This window comes from Xiphophorus maculatus, chromosome 5, assembly GCF_002775205.1.
Source record: "Xiphophorus maculatus strain JP 163 A chromosome 5, X_maculatus-5.0-male, whole genome shotgun sequence".
Taxonomy (NCBI): Eukaryota; Metazoa; Chordata; class Actinopteri; order Cyprinodontiformes; family Poeciliidae; genus Xiphophorus; species Xiphophorus maculatus.
In genome coordinates, this window is record NC_036447.1 from 1,946,017 (window position 1) to 1,972,532 (window position 26,516).

At 41.7% G+C, this 26,516-nt stretch overlaps 2 protein-coding genes across 3 annotated transcripts in view; one reads left to right on the forward strand and one right to left on the reverse strand.

The window, feature by feature from the left end:
- The window catches only part of LOC102236561 (serine/threonine-protein kinase 10-like), a 23,842-nt gene extending 14,436 nt beyond the window's left edge, over positions 1-9,406 (forward strand). The window contains exons 9-18 of the mRNA XM_005797658.3: positions 454-1,170; positions 1,245-1,375; positions 1,479-1,602; positions 3,619-3,798; positions 5,013-5,142; positions 6,449-6,573; positions 6,764-6,955; positions 7,029-7,154; positions 7,237-7,350; positions 8,327-9,406. Coding sequence (XP_005797715.2) covers positions 454-1,170; positions 1,245-1,375; positions 1,479-1,602; positions 3,619-3,798; positions 5,013-5,142; positions 6,449-6,573; positions 6,764-6,955; positions 7,029-7,154; positions 7,237-7,350; positions 8,327-8,473 — 1,986 coding nt within the window. The 3' untranslated portion in view covers positions 8,474-9,406. The remainder of the gene's footprint in view (positions 1-453; positions 1,171-1,244; positions 1,376-1,478; positions 1,603-3,618; positions 3,799-5,012; positions 5,143-6,448; positions 6,574-6,763; positions 6,956-7,028; positions 7,155-7,236; positions 7,351-8,326) is intronic.
- Positions 9,022-26,516, reverse strand: part of LOC102236311 (collagen alpha-1(XVII) chain) — an 18,990-nt gene continuing 1,495 nt past the window's right edge. The window contains exons 2-54 of one of the 2 annotated variants that reach the window (XM_023333742.1): positions 25,851-25,924; positions 25,563-25,604; positions 24,142-24,609; positions 24,021-24,062; positions 23,872-23,925; positions 23,717-23,764; positions 23,484-23,633; positions 23,307-23,402; positions 21,801-21,872; positions 21,642-21,716; positions 21,474-21,518; positions 20,484-20,645; positions 20,268-20,348; positions 20,134-20,178; positions 19,903-20,025; positions 19,071-19,268; positions 18,909-18,959; positions 18,814-18,840; positions 18,713-18,739; positions 18,559-18,621; positions 18,379-18,483; positions 18,233-18,295; positions 18,118-18,153; positions 17,987-18,040; positions 17,022-17,093; positions 16,277-16,339; positions 16,127-16,198; positions 15,951-15,977; positions 15,831-15,866; positions 15,707-15,742; positions 15,495-15,611; positions 15,352-15,414; positions 15,202-15,270; positions 14,953-15,003; positions 14,782-14,844; positions 14,648-14,689; positions 14,498-14,524; positions 14,387-14,422; positions 14,276-14,302; positions 14,136-14,165; positions 13,189-13,290; positions 12,989-13,111; positions 12,826-12,903; positions 12,407-12,532; positions 12,250-12,324; positions 12,012-12,149; positions 11,455-11,595; positions 11,190-11,354; positions 10,825-10,962; positions 10,610-10,744; positions 10,445-10,525; positions 10,179-10,232; positions 9,022-9,637 (exon numbers count right to left, since the gene is read on the reverse strand). In XM_023333742.1, the coding sequence (XP_023189510.1) occupies positions 9,591-9,637; positions 10,179-10,232; positions 10,445-10,525; positions 10,610-10,744; positions 10,825-10,962; positions 11,190-11,354; positions 11,455-11,595; positions 12,012-12,149; positions 12,250-12,324; positions 12,407-12,532; positions 12,826-12,903; positions 12,989-13,111; positions 13,189-13,290; positions 14,136-14,165; positions 14,276-14,302; positions 14,387-14,422; positions 14,498-14,524; positions 14,648-14,689; positions 14,782-14,844; positions 14,953-15,003; positions 15,202-15,270; positions 15,352-15,414; positions 15,495-15,611; positions 15,707-15,742; positions 15,831-15,866; positions 15,951-15,977; positions 16,127-16,198; positions 16,277-16,339; positions 17,022-17,093; positions 17,987-18,040; positions 18,118-18,153; positions 18,233-18,295; positions 18,379-18,483; positions 18,559-18,621; positions 18,713-18,739; positions 18,814-18,840; positions 18,909-18,959; positions 19,071-19,268; positions 19,903-20,025; positions 20,134-20,178; positions 20,268-20,348; positions 20,484-20,645; positions 21,474-21,518; positions 21,642-21,716; positions 21,801-21,872; positions 23,307-23,402; positions 23,484-23,633; positions 23,717-23,764; positions 23,872-23,925; positions 24,021-24,062; positions 24,142-24,609; positions 25,563-25,604; positions 25,851-25,917 (4,428 nt within the window). In that variant the 5' untranslated portion in view covers positions 25,918-25,924 and the 3' untranslated portion in view covers positions 9,022-9,590. The remainder of the gene's footprint in view (positions 9,638-10,178; positions 10,233-10,444; positions 10,526-10,609; positions 10,745-10,824; positions 10,963-11,189; positions 11,355-11,454; positions 11,596-12,011; positions 12,150-12,249; positions 12,325-12,406; positions 12,533-12,825; positions 12,904-12,988; positions 13,112-13,188; positions 13,291-14,135; positions 14,166-14,275; positions 14,303-14,386; positions 14,423-14,497; positions 14,525-14,647; positions 14,690-14,781; positions 14,845-14,952; positions 15,004-15,201; positions 15,271-15,351; positions 15,415-15,494; positions 15,612-15,706; positions 15,743-15,830; positions 15,867-15,950; positions 15,978-16,126; positions 16,199-16,276; positions 16,340-17,021; positions 17,094-17,986; positions 18,041-18,117; positions 18,154-18,232; positions 18,296-18,378; positions 18,484-18,558; positions 18,622-18,712; positions 18,740-18,813; positions 18,841-18,908; positions 18,960-19,070; positions 19,269-19,902; positions 20,026-20,133; positions 20,179-20,267; positions 20,349-20,483; positions 20,646-21,473; positions 21,519-21,641; positions 21,717-21,800; positions 21,873-23,306; positions 23,403-23,483; positions 23,634-23,716; positions 23,765-23,871; positions 23,926-24,020; positions 24,063-24,141; positions 24,610-25,562; positions 25,605-25,850; positions 25,925-26,516) is intronic. The other variant, XM_023333743.1, reaches the window with a different exon arrangement.

The window sequence follows — 26,516 nt, forward strand, 5'->3', positions numbered from 1 at the left end:
CCTCATATTATTTTCATTTTGTTTTCTCACAAAACTTTTCTGTTAGGCAAACGCTTGAGTCGTGCTCAGACATCTTCATTGCCTCGAGACGGTTGCTACTGCTAACTTGCTGCTAACATAACCTTGATAGCTAGCTTTTTTTGCTTCTATCATGTGTAAGTGTTTGTTTTCGCCAGTTGGCTGGATGAAGTTTGCACATTTCTGTGTAGGTGCAAGTCTTAAATTTCATTCATAATGTTGGAGTTGGTGAAACCTGCAGAAAGCCTGCAGAGGAGGTTAAATAACGTTGAAGACAGCAGGAGCAGCAGTTGTTTAGAGAGAATGTTTTGACCAGCAGTGCTTTAGCCGTGCTTGGCATGTTCTTTTGAGTTTTGAAGTTGTGACTTTTTACATTTTGCTTTCTGCTGACTCTGCATTTATATGACAGTTCTAACTTCTCCATGGTTCCTCCAGGGCCACAAACGGGCTCCATCTGACGTTAGCGTCGCCAGCTCCGAGGACGAAAAGATCCCTCTGTCGCCCTTGGAATCAGTCCCTGAGAAGATGGAACCGATCCTACCACTTCCTTCCCCGGCCAAGCTTCCCGACTCCAACCATGTGGCGAAAACAGTCTCCACAGAGGAACCTGCTACACAGGAGCAACCACAGAAAACTCCAAACACTCCAGTTCCAGAAGAACCTGAAAAGAAACCTTCAGAGGAGAACGTTCCAGAAGCCGTGTCTGATGCCACTTCACCTGGGTCAGAGGCCGAACCAGACACACCGTCCAAGGAGCTGCAGCAGCTGGAGATAGACGTGGAGGATGAAAAGGAAGTGGACACAGCCGAGGTTCCTGGGTCTCCTCAGGAGACTAACTCACCTGCTGCACCAGAAGCTAACACTCCAGCTAAGGAAGAAGAGGAAGATCGATACGAACACCTCAAGGTGACTCTAACTCTGCCTGAGCCAGAGCAGGAAGACCTGAAGAAGGAAAACGGAGAGCAGCCCGTAGAAAAAGACAGAATGAACGCTGAAGAGGAGAAGAAGGTTCCGGATAAAGCCAAAGACGAAAAGGAGCAAGATTCTGACTCAGGAAGGGGCTCGGCTGCAGACAACAGCTCAGTAGACCTCAATTTGTCCATTTCCAGCTTCTTGTCCAAAACAAAGGAGCCTGGTTCTGTTTCTATACAGGTAAGCCTCAGAACCACACATATAAAGCCACAGCAAGACCTCTTCCTTTTTAACCTGCTAGCTGTTTTCCTCAGGACTCCAAGCGGCAGAAGAAGACGCTGAAGAAAACTCGTAAGTTCATGGTGGACGGGGTGGAAGTGAGCGTCACAACATCAAAGATCGTCACTGACAACGACACCAAGAACGAGGAGATGAGATTCCTCAGGTGCTCATGTCACTTCATTCAAACCAAACGTTTTTTATGCAAATAATATGAAAATGAGTTAAACTGGAAATTTTTTCTGACTTTACTGTTTCTCCTGTTGCAGGCGGCAGGAGCTGAGGGAGCTGCGTCTCCTGCAGAAGGAGGAGCAGAGAGCCCAGCAGCAGCTCAGCAACAAGCTGCAGCAGCAAAAGGAGCAGATCTACAGACGCTTTGAGCAAGAGACCACTGTGAGTCTGCCATGTCTGTTTCCCTCCAGCTTCAAAACATTTCAGCCTTGTTTTCAAACCGGATCAGCTCCAGCAGCAGCTGTGGTTTCTGTTTAGAGATAAGTACATGGAGCCGTTTCCCCACATGACACTGTGAACTTCCTGAATCTGCTCACCGTAGCTACAAACTTTTCTGTTATCAGCCTAATCATCTCAGCTATAAACTGCTGAACTTCACTGCCTCCCAGCAAACTGCAGCTCAGTCACATTCTGGGTGAAAGCTGCTGCTCAAAGGAGCATCACTGAATCAAGACTCCTGACTGTTTAAAACAACTTCTAACAGTTTTTCTTTGAAAAAATATAATAATAGTTAGAACATCATATGTGAACAGTGGGACATTCCACTCAGAAATTGGGGAATTCAGCACTCAGAACTGAGCTGCAGTAAAAAGGTTTTGAGTTTATCATCTTATCGATATAAGATGAAAAATAAAGAAACCTGGCAAAGAGAGTTTTGCTCTGAAATGGAGGACTGAGTGTTTTGTGGCAGAGCTTTCAGACCGATCTGCTACAGAGAAATATATCAGAGATCATCTGATTAAAGGAGAAATTATCACATTCTGATGATTTACAGTCATTTTTTTTTATTATTCAACACTAAAACAAGTAAAACACACAACATTCACTTACATTATATTATTATGATGGTATGACTTGACACGTAAGCAAAAAGTGCTCATGTCTTTCTCCTTTGGGTTCACGGCAAGCATAGACCCCACAGTCTGGGAAAATTCATAAAATCTAGTCTTTCTACCCGAATAATAAGATTTGTTGAAAATGTGTTATTTATTTGATCACGTGACAATGATAGTGATGCAGTGCAGAATTTTGATTTGTTAACTGAAGCAATGTAGTTGTGTTTTTTCAATGTGTTGAAGGGGCGAAAAAATATATCGTATATACCAGGGGTCCCCAAACTTTCTCCTGTGAGGGCCACATAACTTGTCCCTTCTCTGATGGGGGGCCGGGGTCAGTTTGTAACAGAAAAAGTGTGACGATTGTAAGAGTGCTAAACATAAAAATGTATTGTTTTTCAGAAAGCACAATCAAATAACCTTTTCTGGATTCCTCAGAGAACAAAAGTCAGGAAATAACACTATTTATGAAATAAATAATAACCAAGTAACACTGGGTTCTCCACATAAAAAAAAGGGTTAGGGTCAATTATATGCATGTATAAAATAGTTACTAACTAGTAGTTAATAATAAATAAAGTTCATTACTAAGGAACATTTATTTTATTGCAAAAGTCCAACTTATCAAATAAAAATGCACATATATGAAAATGCTCTGGTATTGTTCAGGGGGCCGGACCAAATGTGGAGGCGGGCCGCATCTGGCCCGCGGGCCGTAGTTTGGGGACCACTGGTATATACTGTATATCTGTAATTATTGTTTTTTGGCCACAACAGCAGCACTAACCTCTTAAACTCCAGTCTCTTTTTGAAAAACAACAATCCAAAATGAATTGAATACATCTCAGGAACTACAAGGTTGATAAAAGTTACGTTGATCCTTACAACTAAAAAGAGTCAGAGTACCGCTAAACAATGCGTCTCTGAGCCTCACAGCTTTCAGTTTTCTGACCAGGCATTGTAAGCAGTTTCTCAGGAGCTCATTGGTTGATTCAGATGATTGACACGTTCATCAAACCGTCAGAGCCAATAGAATCTGTGAGTGTTTACAAAAGTCATTTAGCCACCATCATTCACCAATCACAGCGAAGAATAGTAAAATTCCTCATCAATGAGTGAGCTGTAAACACTAACACACGTTTAGCTTAGAATATCTTTGTCCTCCATATTAAGGAAAATCTCCAAACTTTGCTTTTCTGTTGCAATATTACAGTTTTTTCTCACTCCTCTCCTGACTTCAATCATCACAATGTTTCCTCCAACCCCTCTGAGCTTCAGTGTCTCAGAAAGTCTCAGTGATGTATGAAGACGGTTGAGTGATGAAGCGGTTTGTGTTGGACAGAGTAAGAAGCGTCAGTACGACCAGGAGGTGGAGAACCTGGAGCGGCAGCAGAAGCAGACCATCGAGAGGCTGGAGCAGGAGCACACCAACCGGCTGCGAGACGAGGCCAAGCGCATCAAAGCTGAGCAGGACAAGGAGCTGTCCAAGTGCCAGAACCTGCTGAAGAACCGCAAGAAAGAGGTGAGTCCCAGCAATCCATCACTTTCACCTCCTTCTGTCACATTCTGCCCCTCAAGAGTCCAAAATGTATCCGCTGAGACAAACAGCGCCCTCATCTGTCCTCCAGAGTTTCTGCAGCTTCCGTCCCAGCAGGCCAGGTTAAATCTTATACTGTCCACAGCTCTGCCTCGTTTTAGCTCCCTCTCTTGTTCACACCTGCCTCGCAGCAAACAGAAAGCAGGACTTTCTCCACAGCAGGTGACAATGAAATGTCTTAAAGAGAATTTTCTGTTTCAACTCTCTCCGACGCTGGAAAATGTTTATTATATTAAATCATAGAGCCATCATTGTTCTGATGTTTGAAGCTGTTTAATGAAACCAATAGCACTTTAAAACCACTTCCACCAGCCAGAGCGCTCGGTGCCTGAGTGTGTGTGGGGGGACAGTGGAGTGTGATCCACAGTGAGTGGCTGGTGTCAGGATTGAGTGGTTTGAATCGTCCTCATGGAGCAGCGCGGCCATTCAGCATGTCAGAGGAAACTCTGTGACGTTTGGTCTGTTTTTATCAGTAAAGGTTACTCTGGAATTCCTATTTAAGAAAAAAATAAAAACACTGTTTCTCCCTCAATCTTTCATTATGATTAGTAGTAGAAGCAACATCTGGCCACATGTTAGAAGCAGTTTGTCTTTGGCCTCTCGTTAATTCAGTTCAATTCTATAGTTACAATTCACAACAAATGTCATGTCGAGGTGCTTTACCAAAAAACGCATTTAAAATAAATAAAATAAAATCTACCCTGAAGAGTGTTATGGATCAGATTATTGAGTTTCCCACTAACTTGCTGCCTTCAGGGACGATGAAGACGAAAGTTATCATAATCCAGACTCCCATTGGTTCAGAGTTTCTGTGATGTCAGAGCTGATTGACACGCATCATATCAGCTGTTTTTTCATCTCTGGCTGTTTTTCAGTGTCTGGGCCATTTGACTGTGTTAAGGTCAGACAGACTCCTTCAGAGTTAGCTGAGCCCAAAATAACATGGCCGACAGGTGAAGCGCTCATTAACAGCAGGTGTTTCTGTCTGGTTTAGCAGCTCAAGCCGGTCTTAGGCTGACAGTTTGGCTGTGAGCCTGGAAGCGACACGTTTATCTGACCTCAGAGGGCCTGCCCTGCTTGTTGATGTTGGTACAGAAATGACCTTTATTCAAAAACCATCTGTGTTCTTCTGAATCCAGGAACAGGAGTTCCTCCAGAAGCAGCAGCAGGATCTGGACAGCGCGCTGAAGAAAATAATCCAGCAGCACAAGCACGAGCTGGCCACCATAGAGAGAGACTGCCTGAACCACAAGCAGCAGCTGCTCAGAGGTGAACCCTGGTTCAGCTTTAACACCGCTGTAACGGAAAAGTCCAGGAGCCCACATGTTAAATATGTCACCACCAGATAGCACAGCTAGCTGAGAACTGATTTTAACGATGAATTCATAGAAAATAAAAGGGAAAACCTTCTAATTACTTATTGGTTAAAAAAAAAATTTTTGTTTTTGTAATAACTTATTATTTTAGATTTAATTAAAAACTGCTACCTTTATCAAGTACATTGTAACACATTATTTAGGTGTCCTAGTTAAATTATTTCATGTCTTTTCTTTGAAAAAGGGGGAAGAGAAACTTTAACTTTCACAGAGACCAACCCCAACCAATAGGGGGCAGTCTTCTGTTTTTAGGCCACTTCACACTCAGCAGCAAATACTTATAACCTGGAGGTCAACTCTGTTAAATATTAATCATGACTTCCAGGTAACAGCTGCAATAGTTCAGGAATTTGCGATTGAGTGAATCAGCTAATTAAATAAAATAAAATATATATATATATTTGTGTTTTTGGGTTCTTCAAAACAGTTTCTAAAGTTTTGTGTGTAAAGTTGACTGTAATTAATAGAAAGTGACTCTGAGAGCCACATATTCTTTATGAAATCAGCTGCTTTTAGTTCATCTGCAGCTGGTCAGCATTTTGAGTCGCCCAGTTCTGATCCAGCTCTAATGCTGCGTTCCAGTTATACTTGGGACTCTGAACTGGAAAATTCCAACTTCCCAGTCAGAAAAATCAACTGGAATGTCCAATGAAATCGGAATTCCCACTGGGAAACTGGGAGTGACTTCAAATACCCCTGGCATGAATTATAAGGACGACTTTACATTTCAAAATGGCCGCTCCTCTCATCAACAATAGCAAGATGTGATGGAAACACAAGACACAGATCTAGGCGCTACATGTAATCAGTGCTACATGTAACGCCTGCTACTCTAACTGAACAAATTAAAAGTGGTGTTCGTTAATGGAGAGTAAATTGTAAAATGATGTTTATGGGCGTCGCCATGTTGAAATTCTAACTTCTTAACCAGAACGTTGTCACTTTGGTTCTGACGTCAAACAGCTCGGAGTTCCCACTTCCCAGGTTACTGGAACGCAGCACAAATGAGTCACTGCTCAGAAATGCGGGTTTGGGCTGGTCATTCTTAACAGCTTTAACTGGAAATGAAAGTGACAGGGTTCAAAGGTCATAAACTGAGATCTTTATAAAATAAGCTTAAGATGGCTGCAAACATTTCTTATTTAAACAATTTAATAGAAGCCCACCTCATGTTTGTCTTCTCTTGTTTCTGCATGCAGCACGAGAAGCTGCAATGTGGGAGATGGAAGAGCGCCACCTGCAGGAGAAACACCAGTTGTTCAAACAGCAGCTGAAAGACCAGTACTTCATGCAGAGACACCAGCTGCTGAAGAGACATGAGAAGGTATGGAAACATGGCTGGAGCTTCTGGACATCAGCTGGAGTCTGTGGCTTCCTCAGTCAGTCAGTTCATCATCATGCAGAGGGAAATGATTCAGAAATTTGAAGCAACTCGTTGTTCTGCTCCAAAATATCAAAGTAAAACCTGTCTTGTGGTTCTGAGAACTTTCCCAGCAACTGGTTTGTGCCTGCAGGAGATGGAGCAGATGCAGCGCTACAACCAGCGTCTCATCGAGGAGCTGAAGAACAAACAGACGCAGGAGCGAACCCGGCTGCCCAAAATCCAGCGCAGCGAGGCCAAGACACGCATGGCCATGTTCAAGAAGAGCCTCCGCATCACCGCAGCACTCATCACCCCCGAGCAGGAGAGGGACAAGGTCAAGCAGGTGGGATTGCGCCTCAGGTCAGAGAGAAGCTGCGACCGAATCCAGCCGGCCTCATCGTTGTCTCTGTTCCCAGTTTGCTGCTCAGGAGGAGAAGAGGCAGAAGAACGAACGTCTCCACCAGCAGCAGAAGCACGACAACCAGATGAGAGACCTGCAGCTGCAATGCGACGCCAACATCCGGGAGCTGCAGCAGCTGCAGGTCCTCACTGCGAAAACTGCTTTAGCCGTGTTAAAGTTGGGTTTTCATAGCAGAATGAGCTAAAGGGATGTTTGTGTTTCAGAATGAGAAGTGTCACCTGCTCATCGAACATGAGACCCAGAAACTGAAGGAGCTGGATGAGGAGCACAGCGTGGAGCTGAAGGAGTGGAGGGAGAAGCTCCGGCCCAGGAAGAAGGTAGACCGCCCGCACAGATGACATCATTTTATTTATTTAGTTAGATTAAATCATGTTCTCTTTTATCATGTCGAGTGGATTTCAGAGTAAGACTACATTACATTTAGTAGGGCTGCGACTAACAATAATATCAACATGTGAAAAACTCAGCTCTTTCATCAACACAGTGCAGGGATGACTTGTTGATTAATTTTTGGGTAAAACTATTAAGAATTGCATAGCAAAAAGTGATAAATAGATATTTTTGTACAGGTAAAGCTAAAACTGCCACAGAGGAGTTTTGGGTAAAACATGTTTACACAGATTTTTTTCTTTTAATCTTAAATGCAAAATGTATATATTTTTTGTATATATTTTTTGTACACTTTTGACTTAATTATTGCTTTGAATTTGTTCTTCTTTCAAAAAAATGGCTTTTTATGAGTGTTTATTCCAATTCACAATTAACTTATTACTACTTAAATTATTATTTCTGTCATCAATTAATCATGATTAATCCCATCAATCGTTTCAGCCCTGCATTTTAGCAACAGAATAATCAACTGAATTAGGCATGCGTTGAAAACTCTGACCACTAGAGGGTGCCAAAGGGCTTTTAATATGATCCTCAGTATGTGTAGAACATACCTCAACAAGCATTGGTGGTAAACATATCCTACGACTAGTTTATGGGTTTTGTATAGAAAATGTTTTCTATCTCCTGCGTTCCAAAAGCCCCTGAATTATAATTTTTAACTTTTAAAGTGAAACTGGTGAAAAAAGGACAAAAATATAGAAGGAAAACTCTCTGAACTTTATAGTTTTTAAATGATCTGTTTGGTTAGAGGCTGCAGGTAGCAAGCTAACTGCTAACTGCACAGTTAGCTTGCTAACTCTTAGTTAGTAGCATTACAGTGCTACTCTCTGCTCCATACAGTCTGAAAAAACACTTTCTATGGCCTCGTTTGTTTCTATGGTAACTGATGTTTGTTTACAGGCATTGGAGGAGGAGTTTGCCAGGAAGCTGCAGGAACAGGAAGTGTTCTTCAAGATGAGCGGCGAGTCCGAGTGCCTTAACCCGTCCACCCAGAGTCGCATCTCCAAGTTCTACCCGATCCCCAGCGTCCACTCCACCGGGTTCTAACCCAAACGGGCCGACAGAGGACAGGAAGTCTGAGGAGCCGCTGCGGTGCCACTTCAGTCGCCACAATCCAGTGCCTGAAGAACTGGAAATATCTGCAGACTTTTGTACTACGGATCACTCTCTTTTTTTATAGTCAAACATCAATCAGTCAATCATTTCTAAGTGATTATGATACAGAATGTATTTGTGGCTGAAACACTCCAGTTGAAGGAATGGGTTGCAGCAGATTTTCATTCAGACATTTTAATTTTGTGGTTCCGTTTAAGCTGCGAAGCTCTCATCTCCTGGCTGACACGGATGCAGTTTTTTCCTTCAAAATGCCTTCAGGTTTGTTGTAAAACATTTCAAAGACACTCATGGTTTTTGTTCTCTAAGGAAGCATCAGCTCCAACAGCAAAGAAAGAAAAATCTGGAAAATGAAGAAACGTTTGTGTATTTTTATCTTCTGATGACGTATTTTGTTTCCTGAAAAGCCCAAAGTAGATCTGTTAGCCTTAATAATTTAGATGTATTGCAAAGTTGTTACTGCGACTTTAAGAATTCAGACGTGTTGTGGAGGTTTTTATTCTGTATTCAAGCAAACTAAACAAAACACAAAAATTCATTTCTTTTCATTTACTTTTAGTAATTAAAAAAAAAACTGGACCTGACTGGTTTAGGCCTTTCTGACCTCTGATTGGTTCATCTCGTTTTTGTTTTTCTTGATTGGCTGTTCTGAGTTGTTAAGTAAATATAATGGAGTGCTGTGCACCTTTTTTAGAAAAATATTTTCAGTTACTATTTATACAAAAACTGCTCAACTTCCTAAATTTAGACTGAAAACAAAAACATATCGACATCAATGATTAATTTTTTTAAATACATGTATAGTTTTTAGAAATGCTTGTGGAATGTTGATTTTGATTCTGCTGTAAATAAAATATTTCCTTTAAAGAAAAGCTTCTGCTTTGGTCTCTCGTACATACAAAAAAAACATTTAAAAAATATCCTTTAAAAATGCCCATAATGAACACAAACGTCATACCATAAAATTCAATACTTTACACAATCCACAGCAATGTTCAGTCACTAATAAGAACAGCTTTCATGATCCCACTTGGAGCTCTGAGTTGAGCGATCAAACACCAGAACTTCTCCTTCTTCTTGTTGTCAGCGAGAAATCTCCTGAAACGTAGCAGAAATTTCAGTTAAAAAATTAAATATTACTGCAGCATCTCAGACGCCTCCCTCTGGTGATTTGTTTTTTTCCCTCTACTTGCTGTCATTTTTGAAAAAATACGTCTTTTAAGTTTATTCAGATGATTGTCATGTCTACTTCTCTTCGAAAATCAGAACACATCCTCTTAAGCCCCTCATTCGCTGTCTGGAAGTGCAGAAGTTTGATTGAGATCGAATTTATGTAGTAGGATGAAAGCCGACGGTTTAATCGCCCCCACAGGGGTCTTTTTGTGGGCTCTAGTGTCTCTTTTTCAAAGTAGGCTGACAGGAAACGGGGAAGGAGAGGGGGGAAGACATGCGGTAAACGTCGTCGGGTCCGGGAGTCGAACCCACGACAGCCGCGTCGAGGCTACGTTTTGCCTGAATGTGGGTCGCGCTAACCCCTCCGCCACCACGGCACACCTGACCATTGCGTTTTTAAACACTGGAGTAACATTCATGTTAAGCTGCAGGTAAAACATCTCATTCTTTAATTTTTAAAACTGACCTCTGTCACCCTTTGGTCCTCTGTATCCCTGAGGCCCAGGATAACCTCGTTCACCTGCAAGCGCACACAGGATGTTTTTGACAGAAACTCTTAATAACCTAGAATCCACAACATGCAGCCTTGATTTGTTGCTAAGCAATGTGAGGCAGGATTTGGCCTCTAGGCTCATGAAATCTGGTAAGAAACTCTGACATGTCCGGTACCGCAGTCATGTGTGTTTGACTGGTTCTACAGAAATAAACCCTCCTTGCCTGGATTTGTCTCACCTTTTGCTCCTGTTAGTCCTGGAAGTCCTTGGTCCCCTTTCGGTCCTGGTCTCCCTGGTGGTCCCACAATCACTCCATGGGCTGTGAAGAATTAAAAAAAAGATTTAAAATTCAAGTTGGACATTTATGACCAATTTATTTGACAATATTAAATAAATTTGTTACCTTTGATGTAGTCCATTATATCAACAACGTTGGTGTGAGAACCAAACAGTCGGCTCTCTCCTGGTGGACCCGGGGGGCCGGGTGGTCCCCGGGGCCCGTGGATGGCAGGTCCAGTGCGGCTCTGCTGCTTAACGGCTGTAAAGCAGGAGAGTGTTAGCAGGTCTATGGTCCAATTTATCATAGTTTGATGTATTTCTTTTCTGTAGTTTTCCTACCTTCGATAATTTCCATAATATTTGTGGCGTTTCCATGGGAACCAAACCAGGCGGGGCCTGGAGGCCCAGGTGGCCCTGGAGGACCCTGGAAGATCCTGCTATTGTAGTTCTCAACGATGCCGTCCAGAACGCCATGAGCTGCAAATGAGAATTAAAAAACATAAAGGATGCTGCTGAGCATTTTTTAACCACTGGTTAAACTGTAGTTACTGTACGTTTACTTAAAAATTCTGAGTTTTTCTATCCGCTTTCTTTGATCTTTAGTCTTTTTCACTAATCAGTGTGTGCAATTACAAAAGATTTCCTAAAGATGTGGAAACGCAGAAATTCAAAGTTAGAGAAATTTCAGTTAATTTTCAATGTACCTTTGATGTAATCAGTCAGTCTTTCAGCCATGATGGATAAGTCAATAGAGTTCGGGCCCCACTCGGTGCTACTGCCCAAACCTGACTCTCCCTTGTGTCCCGGAGGTCCAGGGGGCCCCGGTGGACCAGGAGGTCCAAACATGGGTCGACTCAAACCATCACCACCTGAAAAAAAGAGACTTTGTTCCTGTCCACCTTTCCCACCAACAGGTTTGTGCTACATGACCCGGTTCTGGTCCAGGACTCTGAATAAGCTTCTCTTTACCATCAAACTCATAATCTTGTCTTTCAGGCTTCAGCAGGTCTCTGTTGTGGTCTGTAAAAGAAACCATTCGTCCGATTGGACCAGGAGGGCCCTCTGGTCCAGGGGGCCCCGGAGGGCCTGGAGGGCCTTTGAGGGAAACACCTGTAGGGGGCAGCAGAAGGGAAGGCAAAGGATTAGTATTGTCTTCCATAATGGAATGGGAATATTGGAAAAACTTAATATTGGAGGAACTATCGTCCCTGTAAAAACACAAGTTTGTCCCCAGACACATATAAAAGCTTCACAAAGTGGGTGGAGCCAATACACACTGAAGGGCATGACGACTTTAGGCCATATTTAACAAATTTATGCTAAAATATCAACATTTACACAAAAACATAAAGATAGCATCCATTTATACAATTTATCTGAAAGAAAGCAGATTGGGGTTAAGCAACGCAGTAAAGGAGAAAGGTCCAAACTAAACCTCCACAGACAGAATGATAAAGTCGTATAGAACAGACACTGAACGCTTCTACAGGCGCAGTTCACCAGAGACATTTCCTGTCTAAACTCACTCTGCAGGTAGTCACGGATGTCCGAGCTGACATAGCTCCCAAATCCTGGCGGTCCGGGGGGGCCAGGCGGACCTTGTGGCCCAGGAACACCCTGTGCACCAGGGGGTCCTGGAGGGCCGATAAGAGACTGAAATCCAGCTGGAACAAGGGAGATCAAATCAGAATGAGAATGCCAATGCAGTGATATCAAATAGTTTGGATATTAGAGTCTGAGCTCTTGGATGATTAAAGCTCTTACTTGCCAACAGGTTCCCAGGAGGCCCCGGAGGCCCCGGAGGTCCTGGAGCTCCAGGTGCACCCAGCGCCCCTCTCTCTGGTGACAGACACAACCCGACAATCAGACAGAACAAATCATCTGTCCTGCACTGAACATAAAGCGGGAACTTGGCACTCACGATTCAAGAGGCTGTAGACGCGTTCAGCCACCTCCTGGGGGTTAAGCGAGAACCCGCCGATACCTGGACCTCCAGGAGGTCCTGGTGGGCCTGGTGGACCCATAAGGTACAGCCTCACTTCATCTCCTGGAAACGAGATAACAATAGCCGTCACAACAATAGGAACATATTAGCTTTGAAACACGAGATTATGTTTTATAATGAATAATAATCAGCTGTTTAACTTTTCCTCATTTCTCCATGTTGGTTTGATGTTCAGACATATGGATTATGGATTCCTTTGATGCTGTTGTCTTAAATGCAAGAGACTCCAACTTTTACCCTTTTACTATTCTCCTAACCCTACCTCTACTCTAACCCTAACCCTACTGCATCTTATTACTTCTTAAGATTCATCACTTTGATGTGATGCCACTTACGTTGCAGTAGACTTATGATGTCATTGACAGAGACGGATCCAGGTGGGCCAGGTGGGCCAGGCGCCCCCGGGCCGGAACCTGGTCAAAACAAATATCAAAACAGTCAGAAAAAGAGCTGCGTCCTTCAGACTGGTGTGGGAAATGTCCAACATCGTGATCTTACTCTGGATGTAGGAGATAACTCGACTGGCTACGTTATCCACCAGGGCGTCTTCTGAAACACCAGGAGAGCCTGGTTCTCCAGGAGGTCCAGGAGGTCCAGCCAAGTACTGTCTGATGCTGTCGCCTGGAGATCACAGCAGAAAGCCTCCCTAAGCTTTTTGATTCATGCTATAAGGATAAAAAAATGACTGAAAGTCTTACTTTGGAGATAGTCAGCAATATACTGGCCAACAGCAGGTGATTCACTCCCAGGTGGTCCTGGTGGTCCCGGTGGTCCAGGTGGTCCGGGAATGAATGAGCTTCCTGGAAAAATAACAGGAATTCATTAGGAGATGAGAATTTATTAAACCAAACAGCAATAATACAGTGACTGTACCCAAAGTTTCACATGCAGTTTCTGTAATCACCACTAGATGTCAGCACCTGAAAACTCATAGAGAGTTTTCACATTTGATAGTTCAGCAGATTCATTTCAATTTGTTCCATTTTCAGATGCTGTGGTTCTCTTTCTCACTGCACTGAGTCAAACCAACCAAACCTCGGCTGTGGAGACTCTTCAACAAGAACCACTGGAGGAAACGATACAAAAATCTCTGAACTCTGGAGGTCAGACTGCAATGAAATGAATCTCTAAGCATGACAAGAAACAGACAAGCTTGTTTGGAAGGATTTACAGAGCTGCACCTGAATCAAACACAACGATTCTGGATCAATGTCCTTCAGAAAGATGAAACCAAAGTAGAGATGTTGGGCCACGATGCACAGCGCCATGGAAGGAGGAAGCCAAACAGAATATCTGCGCACTTCAGGCTGACTGTAAAACACGGTGGTGGTGGAGTGATGATTTGACTGGTCCTGCTTAGACTTTAAAACTCACTGTAACTCACTGACAGCAGGGAACTTGTGTGTGTTTGTCCTGATAGGTAAACACAACCTGGATGGAAGCCTTTAAGGTCAACTATCTAAACTTCATCTTGAGACATCAAAATATCCTGATTAGCATGTTCTCTGGAACGCATTTTATAAGACCAGGTCTTGTTTTGTTACAGAATATCTTGCAGCAAGCTTCATACAATCTGACCTGATAACCTTTCAGAACATTGCACTTTGTAAATGTTAATATATTTAATATAAAAAAAACTTTTTACCAGGTTCCCCTCCTGCTATTACTGGGCCACCTGCAAGAGTGGAAATATTCATCATAATTCCTCAGAAACTCAAACTCTGAAATGGTTCAAAATAATATTCATCATGGTCTGAAGAAGATCACACCCAGTGTTTGAGTTACCTGGAGGTCCTGGAGGTCCCGGGAACCCTGAGACAGAATCACTGATTTAAAATCAAACGCTACAGGATCATTACTGAGACAATCATCAACAGTTTGGCCACTTAACAGCACCTGGAGTCCCTGGAAGCCCCGGCTGACCTGGTTCACCTGAAACAAAATGTTTACATTTAGTCACACACTACAAAATACAGGCTTTCCCAAAATACTTGCATATTTTCTGACCTTGGAATCCTTGTGCTCCTTCTTTACCTAAAAACAGGTCAGTCTGTGAGATGATAGAACTACAGGAGAAGATATGCTTGCCTAGATGTTTTGTAAGTTGTGCTAAAGACATGCTAGAAATAAAGAAATGTAAACTTTGCGAAGCCCTACCAGGTGGACCTGGAGGTCCTGGTGGTCCAGCAAAGAAGGTTTCTGAGGAGAAATGAGGAAAACTCCATCAAAAGTCACACAAAAACAAAAAGTATGGTTAAGTTTAAAGACAGTGAGATTTGGTTTTTGCTAACCAGATGTTGGCAAGAAGCTGCCAGGCTCTCCTTTCTCTCCTCGAGGTCCAGGAGTTCCAACACCTGAGTGGAAACAGATCAGAAAATCAACATGCGATCAGACACAGATCGCTCTCTATGCTGATGATACATTCTTCGATCAAATGTTGATAAAACTGGATTTGTATTTACCTGGATCTCCAGGAGGGCCTCTGCGGCCCGGGGGCCCCTGCTTACCCTCACCTAAACAACAGAGACAACATCATTTGTTTGCTCTGAATTCATTCAAATCAAGAGATTGCTTCAAGAGCCGGTGGCCTGCGTGTTTTTCTGACTCAGCACAAACGAATGGTTAATTCATGAGAAACTAATCAGCCATTTTATTCAGGTGATGCTGATTCTAAAAGACGCATGATGCTGACACCTCTGCTGTAAACATACCAGGAGGCCCCAGAGGTCCAGGTTCACCTTGGGACCCTGGGAGCCCTGGGGGTCCAGGTAGGCCAGTCCCTGAAACAAGTTTGTTGTGAATTAAAAGATGCACATCAAAACATGTTTTAGTATCTGACAGAGTGATTCAAAAGCTCTTACCTGGCTCTCCACGTTGACCTTGGTCCCCCTTGTCTCCCTTATCCCCTCGTTCTCCCTTTGTACCTAAATAATTACAAAACATGCCTGGTTCAAGGCTTTTTTTCAGACATCTAACATGTTTAAATCAAGGGGACCCGGCTTACCTGGTTGGCCTGGGACTCCAGCAGGACCAATGGGACCAGACAAACCTGGGGGCCCAGCAGAACCTGGAGGTCCAGCTGGTCCTGGAGGTCCAGGAATAGCCACAGTGTCAGAGTTTACTGGATATGAAGGAAACAGAAAGAAACCAGACTGAATACAAGAGTCTCTGGGGTTTCCTGGTCAATGCTGGGAGAAGACATGAGGCTGTTCTCACTCGGGCCGATGACTTTGCCAGGAGATCCTGGTTCACCTGAAGAAGACAACGATCATTTCAAGCCTCCCAGGCAGTTTTCTTTACAGTGTGAATCTTATCACACAGGAAAACAAGAAAGCTGTACCTTTACCACCGGGCTGGCCTGGAATTCCTGCAACACCTGCATCAGGCACCAGAAAAGTACTTTATAACGTAGAAAACCAAACCAGTCTGGATTACAGGAGTAAAAGTGTATGCTGTGTACCTGGGGGTCCTTGGATTCCAGGAGGTCCTGGAGAACAAACAGTTTATTTGGAAGGATTTTTTCATTTTTTGTCTTACAGTTTGGTGAGTTTAAAACATCCTTAAACATTTTTCAGAGAGAATCAGAGAAAATATTTCGTGCTGTATATAGGATAAAAGCTCTGGAGAATTTAGTACCTTGGGGACCGACGTCACCAGGGAGACCCGGTAAACCTCTAGCACCAGGAAGTCCTATTGAACCCGATTCACCTGCAGTTACAGCACAGATGTCAATGCTATGTTGTGGATCAGATGTTCTGCAGTAAGATCTTCCATCTCTCCACTCACCACCACTTCCTTTAGATCCCTTTGGTCCAGATGGGCCTTGAGGTCCAGGAGTTCCTGATTCACCTTTAAGAAAACTCTTTCATCATACTGAAGCTTTTCTTTGAGGCAGATTGGTAGCTAACATTTTAAATTACAAACACCATTCTCACTCATATTCTAACAAAGTAGATAACAAAACTTTGCTGTTGTTGACTTTAAAACCTTTACCATTACTAGCTGCCTAAATTATCACTCCAACTCTCTGCAGATCCTCTTTCTCTGCATCCATGATCCATGAACCACCTTTTCTCTACCAGCTCCAGATTCATCTTGATCCTCTGGCTACTTTCCTAATCACTCTTTACTCTTCTCTCCAGTCTGAAGCACTGTCCTTCACCTCTCTTATGCACTGCCTGTTGTATTGGACGGCAGTTCAGGTCTCTTCTCCTTTGGGCCCTGAACTGTTCAATCTGTTTCCCTCCATGGCATACCCTTCTTCAAACCTCGCCACTTTCTCATTCCCCTTTTCCATTTCTCTCACTACCAACACATATTTCTCTTGAATCCTTGACCTCCTCATGCAGTTAAACAATTCCTCTTTTGACACTTTGTCAAATGCTATTTTCCAAAAAACAACTACAGGTCATGTAGAAGCCTCAGAGTCAAGGTACCTATCGTATAAATGTTTACTTGACAAAACAAAGAAAACTGAGTTGTTGTACTTTAATAGTAGTTAAAGACATAAACCAGCTCCTATGGTACGTACCCACTGGTCCACGAGGTCCTCTTTCTCCATTGTCCCCTTTAATTCCTGGAACACCTGGGGCTCCACGGTCACCTGCATTACACGTAGCAGATGGAGAACAGAAGTAATTATAACTTCACTCTGGCTACTTCGTCTAGACTATTCCTGTATTACAACAATGCCAAACCAGATACCTGCTGAGGGTGAAATACTATGTTGTAGCATATTTTGGCATTGATTCATGGTGGGTATCAACATGACCGATGTTAGTGCTTTAGCATTAGCTTCCACTAAAATCATGAATATTACCAGAACTAATCATCACACTTTGAGTTAGCCTTTGAGTTAGTGGTGCCCATCAGTGGCTATTCAACACCTGGTTCACATGAGCTACTAGAATAACTTAGCCTGGCCATTGCCTTCTTACGCAGTTCCACTCGATTCTCATCTGCCCACAGTGTTCCATCTAGGATTTGTCACAATATGCTTGATTTCTCCAGTTGAACTTCAACTGGGCCAATCAGCAGATAGGAGGAGGAGTTGTGAAAGATGATGTCTTGTTTCTGTGCTGTTCTTGAATTGTAGCCTGGCTATGGTTGTAATTTGGAAATGGCAACAGAGAAAGTGAATGAGAAAGTGAATGAAGCCATTCACTCTGTGTTGGTCCTACTTCCAAATCCTGAGCTATTAAAGTCAGAGCAAGAGGAATGTTTAATATTCAGCTTGGCGCTTGTCTCTCGCAGTGTGGATGGTTGTTTACAGCACACACAATTTCCAGTTATTATGTAGCTTCCTTCATGGTCAAGTTGGTGTATTATATATGCCACAGCTAAATGTTAGCTATCAGGTAAAATCAGATCCAACTGTTTAAAACTTTAGCAGAGTCCATGCCTCCAGTAAGACTCTGTTGATTCCTGGACCAACCAGTCGAGGGTCCAGAGTTTTCACCAGTCTAAGAAAACCCTAATGAAATAAAGTTTCTGTACCTTTGGCTCCAGAAGGTCCAGCTTCACCTTGGAATCCCTTTGGACCAGGTACGCCTGTTTACAGTAATATAACATTAATTATTGTCTAATCAACTTAAACATAAAGAAATGAACTGAAACAGACTTTATACCTGGGACTCCAGAGATACCCTGCTCTCCAGCAGCACCTTAAACAAACAGAGTAATCAGTGGATGAAGTACTTTTATTTCTACTGGTTTAATGTGCAATATGAATCCTGTCCTCACCTTTTGGACCAAGGGGTCCAGGAGCTCCAGCAGGACCAGGATGTCCTGGTTCACCCTGAGAACCTGCAGAGTCATAATCAAATCAGCACTTCCTGCCCTTCCAGCACGTTCTCAACTTGTTTTAAATAAATGTGATCTAGTTCAACCTTTATCTCCTTTCTCTCCAACACCAGGGGGTCCAGACTCCCCCCGGGGACCCATTGGTCCCTCCCGTCCCCTCTGCCCTGATTGTCCTTCTGGACCTGGTTCACCTGGGCAGAAACAAGGAGATTCTCAGCTCTTTCCTTGAACTTCATAACAGAGAAAATAAATAAAGTTTCCATTACCTGGATTTCCTTTTGGTCCCCTTGGTCCATCCAGTCCTGAGTGTCCAATCTGTCCAGGAGGACCTTAAGGAACAAAAAGAACTGATTAGCTATGCCAAGTTTTTTTTACCCCTTTGGAAGGGTAAAACATGGATTAGTTTGCCCAGAGTCTCACCTGGCAGTCCAGGAAAGCCACTATCGCCTGAAAAGAAAACAGATTTTTACCCCATGTTCAAGTTTATGAACTACTAAACATTTAGTGGAGTATTTCCTCACCTTTTTGTCCAAGTGCCCCTGGATCACCTGTACAGAGGTAGTTATAAGTATGAAGATATGAATAAATCTAAAACTACTGTGAGGTTAGTGAGTACCTATAGGTCCTGGTTCTCCCTTCTCTCCTTTAAGAGAATAAGCAAGAGTTTCTGCAAAACAACAAAAAAAGCCCTTTAACTCAGAAATGCTTGGTTTGGTGTGTGTGTGTAGGCGTGTGGGTGTGTGTGTGTGTGTTAAATCCTGGTGCTTTGTTTCCACACCTCTCATATCATTTGATTGTAGTTCGTCTCTGAGCAGCTGCTGAACGGTTGTCTGCAGGGCGGCTCTCCTCTGTCCTGATCTGGCTCCTATGCCTCCTCCAGGCCCAAGGTAGATTGAATTATCTGTTAGGGCTGATACAATGCCAGTGGCGGATTCCAGAGTATGAACACGGTTCTTCAGGTGTCCCACCTCCACACCTGGGAACAAACATTTAGAAATTGCACCAAAGAAGGTTACCAGGTGCTTATAGATAGAATTTATTTGTTTTCCAGATAATTGCTTTATCAAATAGATTCCTATGACTGCTGTCTGCTGAAGGTAAGACAGAAATACATCGTCATTCATCAATTCTTCTATCTCTTATCCAAGATGCTTCAAAGGCCCAAAAGGTTAACAAACAAGCCATTAGATCTCCCTCTCTCCACTTCCTCCAGGTCATATGAGGGAACTCATAGACATTCCCAAACCAGCAATGGGATGTGAATGTAATCTCTCCAGGGAATCGTAGGTTTGCTCTGAGCTAGCTGGAAATTTAGCTCTCACTTAAATTTCTGTAGATGTTTTGCTTCAGTCAGGATGAGACTGACTAAGTGTGACTCAATGTGATTTCAAGATTCCCTGCACAAACTTTGAATAACCAACCCGATCCTTTATCCAGGCGTTATGACAGAAGACCAGGTGATCAGGCCTTCACCAAAGGAACTGCCTCTTGGTAAATCACCATGAGGTTCTGCAAGGTACTGACACAGTCAGGCCTGGGTCTGGGTCCTGGGTGATCAGCTCACTCTTCAAAACAGAATCAGTTTATTTCTCTAGATGTTTGTCTCTTACCCAAAACGATGAGTCCGATGAGGAGCCCCAGGAGGAGCAGCAGGGTGAAGACGAGGGCCAGCAGCCACTTCCACCAGCTGCAGCAGGAGCAGAACCCAAAACCCAACTCGTCTTTATGGATCGCTGAGAAACAAACAGCAAGGTGTGAGTTTAGCAGCTAGCTTCTGATGCTGACCAGTACATCAAAACTTCATAATGTCCATGTTTTCATATTAACTCAGTAAACGGTACCTGCATAGGTTGCTTTGTCTTTTGTGGTAGATTTCAAGGTTGAAGCTACAGTAATAATATTTAAAAAAACATCAATTTATGACTTCACAAAACAATTAAGGATGACAACGCTAAGAATCAAAAGGTTTGTTTACATTTGGCATCAGTTCCTTTATCCACTGCGCTGGACAAAAGTTTCTCTTTCTCCCTCTTCAGCGAGTCCTCAGAGTAAGTGCCTACAAGACCAGATATTCCCAATGATCAAATCTGTAATTAGACTCCTTCAGACAAATGCTTAGATAGATCTAAATTTAAGCATTTGCAGAATTTGAATTTGATCGTTTCTGTCAGAAGTATAATGTAGTTAAAACCTGACAAAGTGGCAGGAGCAGTCGACACAAAGTGCTTCCCGGTGTCTTTGTCCATGATGAGCAGCTCCGTCTCCTTCTTGATGGGAGCGTTCTCCTTCTCTATCAGCACAAAGTTGAAGTCTTTCCCTGAGGCCTCATAAATGGTGGGACTGCTGGGTCTCACTATGAGACATAAGGCAACATGATTTATAACTTTGCATTTTGGTAGTAGTCAGTGGTCATGTGATGACAGAAATTTCAAATTGCGTGTCATCAGCACACAGGAGAGAGGCGAGATTTGAGCCTGGAGGAACCCCAGATCGGGTCTTTATGTAATTAGATTTTCAAATGCAAACAAGGAAATCAGATGCAGATCCCCCAGTTTATAATTCCTTGTAATTTGTAGATCTATTTTTTCATGTATGTGATGAATCTTCAGATGATCGAAGGTTTTTCTGATAAGTTTTAAACTGGTTTTCATCAATAGCTACCCAGACTTTCCAAGGAACTTTCATAATTTCTCCATGGACTTTTTCCTTGTGCTAATATCCATTCATATGTAGAATATCAGGGTATGGTGGTTTACAGGTAGTTAGCTGGCTGCCTTAAAGCACTAATTATAAACATTAGTTCCATTAATGCTAAGGCGCTAGCAGAAGCTAATGCTAAAGCGCTAAATTTAAAATTAGACTAAATTTTAAATTTAGTGCTAATTTAAAATTATTACTCCACTATTACTGGAAGAGTGCTCATCATTGCTGAATAATTATTATTATTATTATTATTATTATTATTATTATTATTATTATTATTATTATTATTATTATCTTTACAAATTACTAAAAAAATGTCCAATGGTTGATCAAACTTTAAAAGACCTGAAGCCTGGAGGTTGACTGATTAGAAAAACACGACTGTTTGTAAGTAAAATCATTTTTGATTAAATCCTGTTTAAATTTTGCTCAGTCTAAAAAGAATGATAAAATCTGAGAACATTTTCTGCCTCCTCACCTGTGGGTGCAGTTGTTCCAGAGACATTTTTCTGCACACCATAAACTGCAACCAGACCAAAACGTGTTACATTACATTACATTATGAGCAGAGTTTTATAGTTGAGCAGATCATCTTTTAACTGCATGAAATGTGAAAATGCTCAGATATGTGGGATCGCTGATTTACCTATCTGTGCGCCGGCACCAGCGGGTGAGAAGACCGTTGGACTGGTCAGGTTATTCTGCACACCGTATACTGGCACTGCAATGGAGAACACAACATCCAGTGAACATGTGAAGGTAATGACAGTTGAAAACCTTTTAGAAAGGAGAGGCTGAGGCTAACCGGAGCCGCTGACAGATTGTCCGGCGTTCGCAGAGGAAGAGCCGAGAGTCAGGTTGTTCTGGACTCCTGCACCTGACAGAACACAGCAGACCGGTTTATCCTTCTGTCACAGATGGCAGCCATGGACAATCAAACCTTCAAATATTTCTCAGTTCAACCATCATTTTACACTTTTCTTTTTAAATCAGCAGCTCAGATGGAACTGTTTCTGTAATTTCACTGTGAATCATGTTGATTATTTAAATGTCATCAATTGTTTCGTATGAATGAGTACATTTCTGACAGAAAACAACAAATTTCAATGAGTTTGCTGTAACTTTTGAATTTTGTTTGGTTTTCTTTATGAACATTGAAGGTTTCATTTGTTAAAAAGCAAACTCATTTGATCCTGATTTTTAAGATGCAAAATTGTTGAGTTTTGCTTAATAACTTTTGTCAAAATCTTGCAAGAAAACTTTTGGTTGTAAGGAAAGATTATCTGGATCATATTTGATCATGTTTATAATATTTTTAATCAGTATTTCATTTTTAGTCACTATAACAAAAGAAATCTTATCTTGCATCTCTTACCTTTATAGTGGTCACATTTTATAGCTTTTATATTTACTGGAATTACAGGTATTTTCTGTAAACATTCAAGGTGGCTTTCTGGTACAAACATGCCATTCCTAGAACTTAGAAAATGTTTTTCTGGGACTCACATGTCACTAACTGGGTGATTCCACCAATTTATACAATTTTCATGTAAGTTCCAGAAAAGCACCTTGTAGTCTGTTTGGGTTGATTTGACTTTATTGAAAGTAGTGGAATAAAAGGATAAATATGCAAACAAAATAAATTTAAAACAAAAGCAAACAAAACAAAAGAAGAAGAGTAGTAAAGTATACTTACATGCTCTGTAAATTTTAAGTTTTGGTATCTACATAATGTAAAAAATACCATGAAAACACAAACAAATCCTCCTGTAAAAATCAGGAAAATAATCGGAAAATTCCCACAAAGTGCCACAGAAGGATATGGAAAGTAACATGATATTATCCTGAAAGTTTCATCAAAATACCTTATAAGTTCTGGAAAACTCCCTGCAAGACGGAAAATCATTTTAAGTTCCCTGTCAGCAATTTGTAAGCTTTAGCAAAACATGTTCTGGAAAGTATCCATACCATGTTAGAAATACCTTGTGAAGTACCATGCGAGTCTCAAGTACGTAACTCAATTAAAAAATTTCTTGAAACTAGTTGGGGAAAAGGTATTTCAGAAGTATTAATGCCAGAAAAAACTCAGAAGTTCCTGTAAAGTATCCTGATAGTCTACAATTGGGGGAAAACCTTTAACTTCCAAGAATTTATTCCTAAGTAGGAACTAAGGAATAAACTCTGAAGGTCTGGAGGGTCTGGAGGGTTTATAATGTCTGTTGTACATGGGAAAGCTAACATTTTGCATCTTGTTTGGTTTCTTTAATACACAGTTAGAAGTGAACATACTTGTGAGTGTTTTCTGACTGACCTGACGGGTAAAGATGGGAGGTAGCGGTGTAGTTGTTGGGGTTTGAGCTGTAATATCCACTGCTCACATCCCCTGACCAAACGCTGCCGTACTGATCTACAACAGAACAGAAAACACGGTGAACGGATGAAACGCTCTTCTAGGCTCGGCACGGATGAATGTTCCTCTCCAGCTGACCGATGGGACCTGAGGAGCTCTCAGATGTGGCCTTGGCTTCCACACTGGCCTTCTTGGGAATGGGCAGTGTGTTGTTGGGGGACTGGGTGGGGCTGGTGCTGGTGGAGCGGTTTCCCCTCAGCAGACGCTTCACGTCATCCAGCTCCGTCCCTGCGAGAAACAAAACGTCATGATTGGGTTTTAAATCTGATCAAAAGAACCAAAATGAGAAACCAAATCAGTGAAGGACTCACATCTGGCTGGAGGTGAAGCACTTTGAAGCCTGGCTCTGATCTCACTCTCTAAAAACAAAGAAAAGTAATTATTTCTCTATTAGCTTAGGCTGATTATTTAAAATTAATTGCAAAAATGTGGGAATAAAGTCTTAGTTTAAAGGTCATTAGTGCACCTCTGCTTTGACTTCTCCCTCTAGTGGCTGAAGTTGTAGTTGCAGTTGAACTCCCTACAAAATCAAACCAAGATCAGTTATATTTCTGTCAAGTATAACTGAGGTCAGTTATACCTGACAGTATAATCATTGACAGAAAATTCACATACCATACTTCTTCCTGCTGTACTCCAGGGAAGAGTCTGAGCTTTCTGAAGCACAAGAAGGATCAAATGAAAACTTGCTTTGTATTGAAACTGCAAACAGTAGAAAACTTGATCTGAGACGAACCGTCAAAGACGTCTGACAGAGCAGCTGCCATGGTGGTCACACTCTTCCTCTCCTTTGGAGGAGGTGAGTACGTAATGCCAGAGGATGCTGAGCCCTTCTTCCCTTCCCTGAACCCTCCTGATGCGTAGCTGCTTTTGGTCACCGTGGAAACGGTCACAGCACCAAGACCCCCTTCTTTTTTAGTTTCTCTGCTTCCACTTCCAAAACTGTAGGACATGCTAGAGGACCCTCCTCCGGCCTCTTTAGACCGCTCTCCTCTCCCTGAGGCCACAGCGGCCCCTGAGGCCCCTGACCTCTGACCTGAGGACTGGGCAGAAGAAGTTCCTACGGTGGTGATGCGTTCGTTCCCGGCTCCAAATCCACAGCGGTGGGAGCTGCTAGATTTGATCAGAACTGAACTGCTCGTACCTTCCGATCCTCCTGCTGCAACTCGTCCACCTGACCCACCGGAGCTGAAAGAAAAATCACCTGAAAGCAAAGAAAGGAGAGAAATCAGAAAATACCAGATTTCTTTCCCGGTTTGTTTCCCATCAGAGTTTATCAAAATAAAATTCCTGGAGGGAACACTGGGTGGAAAACATCAGATTCCTGAAACTCATTTTCATTTGCAAGACTGAACTGGCAAAGTTAATATATCATCTATAAAGAGAGCAGTAATGTTTGAGTTTTTTGTTATTTGGAAACATTCCCAAACTGCATGTCTTAACATGTTTATTACTGTAAACCTGCACAGCCTCCACTATGATAACAGAACAATTACATGCACACATTTCTGCTGCTGGCTAATTATTTTTTTCTTATTCAATTAAAATTGAAAAAAAAAAACACAACTAGATTATGTTTAGTTTTTACTGGAATAATTAGTCTCATCAGACTACTGGATGAGAAGTCTGATTAGCACTGATACATATTTATCTTGGTTTCTCTGGTTTTACATGTTTGGTTTTACAACTTAAAACTTAAATCCATTTCTTTTTACCTTCCCATTACTTACTTTCAATATTTTAATACAACAATGTAACATGTTCTGAACAGCATGAATACATAAACAAGTAAGTAAGTAGAAGAATACTAGTGTGTTTTCCATTTTCAGTTGTCCCTTAATTTTGGGAATAACATCCAAATATTTTCCAGTTTCATGACGGAAAGAAACTCAACTCAGTGTAACCATGTTAGTATCATCAATACAACCTAATAACAATGTATTTCATGCATAAAACCTAAGAGGAACATGATTCCAATATATTTAAATTGATACTGTATAGGATGTAATGAGATACAAAGAACTAAAAAGGCTAGTTCTTTTTAGTTTTAGATTTTAGTTCAGTTTTGTTTAGGACAAAACTGTCCCTTCGATACTGATATGTTCCAAATGTGCAGCAGCCATGTTGGATTTTGAGGTGTGAAACAGCAAAGCTTACTCTGTGATGTAACTCCAGAGGTTGTCACTGACTTTTTGACCACTGTAGAAAAAAAAAACCCAACAGTGAGTAATTAAATCCAACATCTGTTTAAATATTTGTTTCTAACAAACAGATTGTATCAAACCTGCAAAAATAGAAATTTATTAAACTTATTTAATTTCTCCCTCATTTAAATGACATCCTTAAAATACCATTACAGACAGCAAAATAACCTTACATGCAATCAACCCCAGTATAATTTGCATTGTGAGTTATGAAGTTGTGTCATAATTTCACTCTCATCACCTGAGCTGCTGCTGGCTGCAGCTCCTCCACCGGAGCTCACCACCTTCACTGCTGTCACCTTGTCCATCCAGCAGCTGGAAATAAATTACACTTCACTATCAAAGCAGACTTTAGAGTACAAAAGTGAAAAATGTTCATAATGCTGAGCTCAGGTGTTATTACCACCTGAGGCAATGTAACTTTTCTTTTTTTTCCATCAAGGCGTCATGATTGATTAAAAGCTTTAACCTGAAGACTTTCAGACAGGTGGAGCTGATTAATGTGATTCTGCTGAATAAAGGAATCTGCCCAGAGAGATCAGGTGTGAGGTTTCATTCATGTCAAAAGGAAAGTATCAGGTATTTACTCTAGTTATACATGACAATCAAAAATATAACTTCAGGCAGGTGTTCATTTCAGGTGTTTTTATAATAATTATACAACTTATAAAACTCATATTTCCTCACATCCTGGTCACTTTCCACCAATCAGGATTTGTTGTCTGTTAGAGTCGATGATCTGAAGTCAAAATATGATTAAATCATCCTTACACTTCTATTAAATCAGTTAGTCAGGAATACAAGGAGCTCACAGACAGCATCAACACATTTTAAACGACTTTAATTTAATTTAATATTAATTGATGTTTTTTTTTTAAATCATGCCATAAATATTTTTAATCAACAT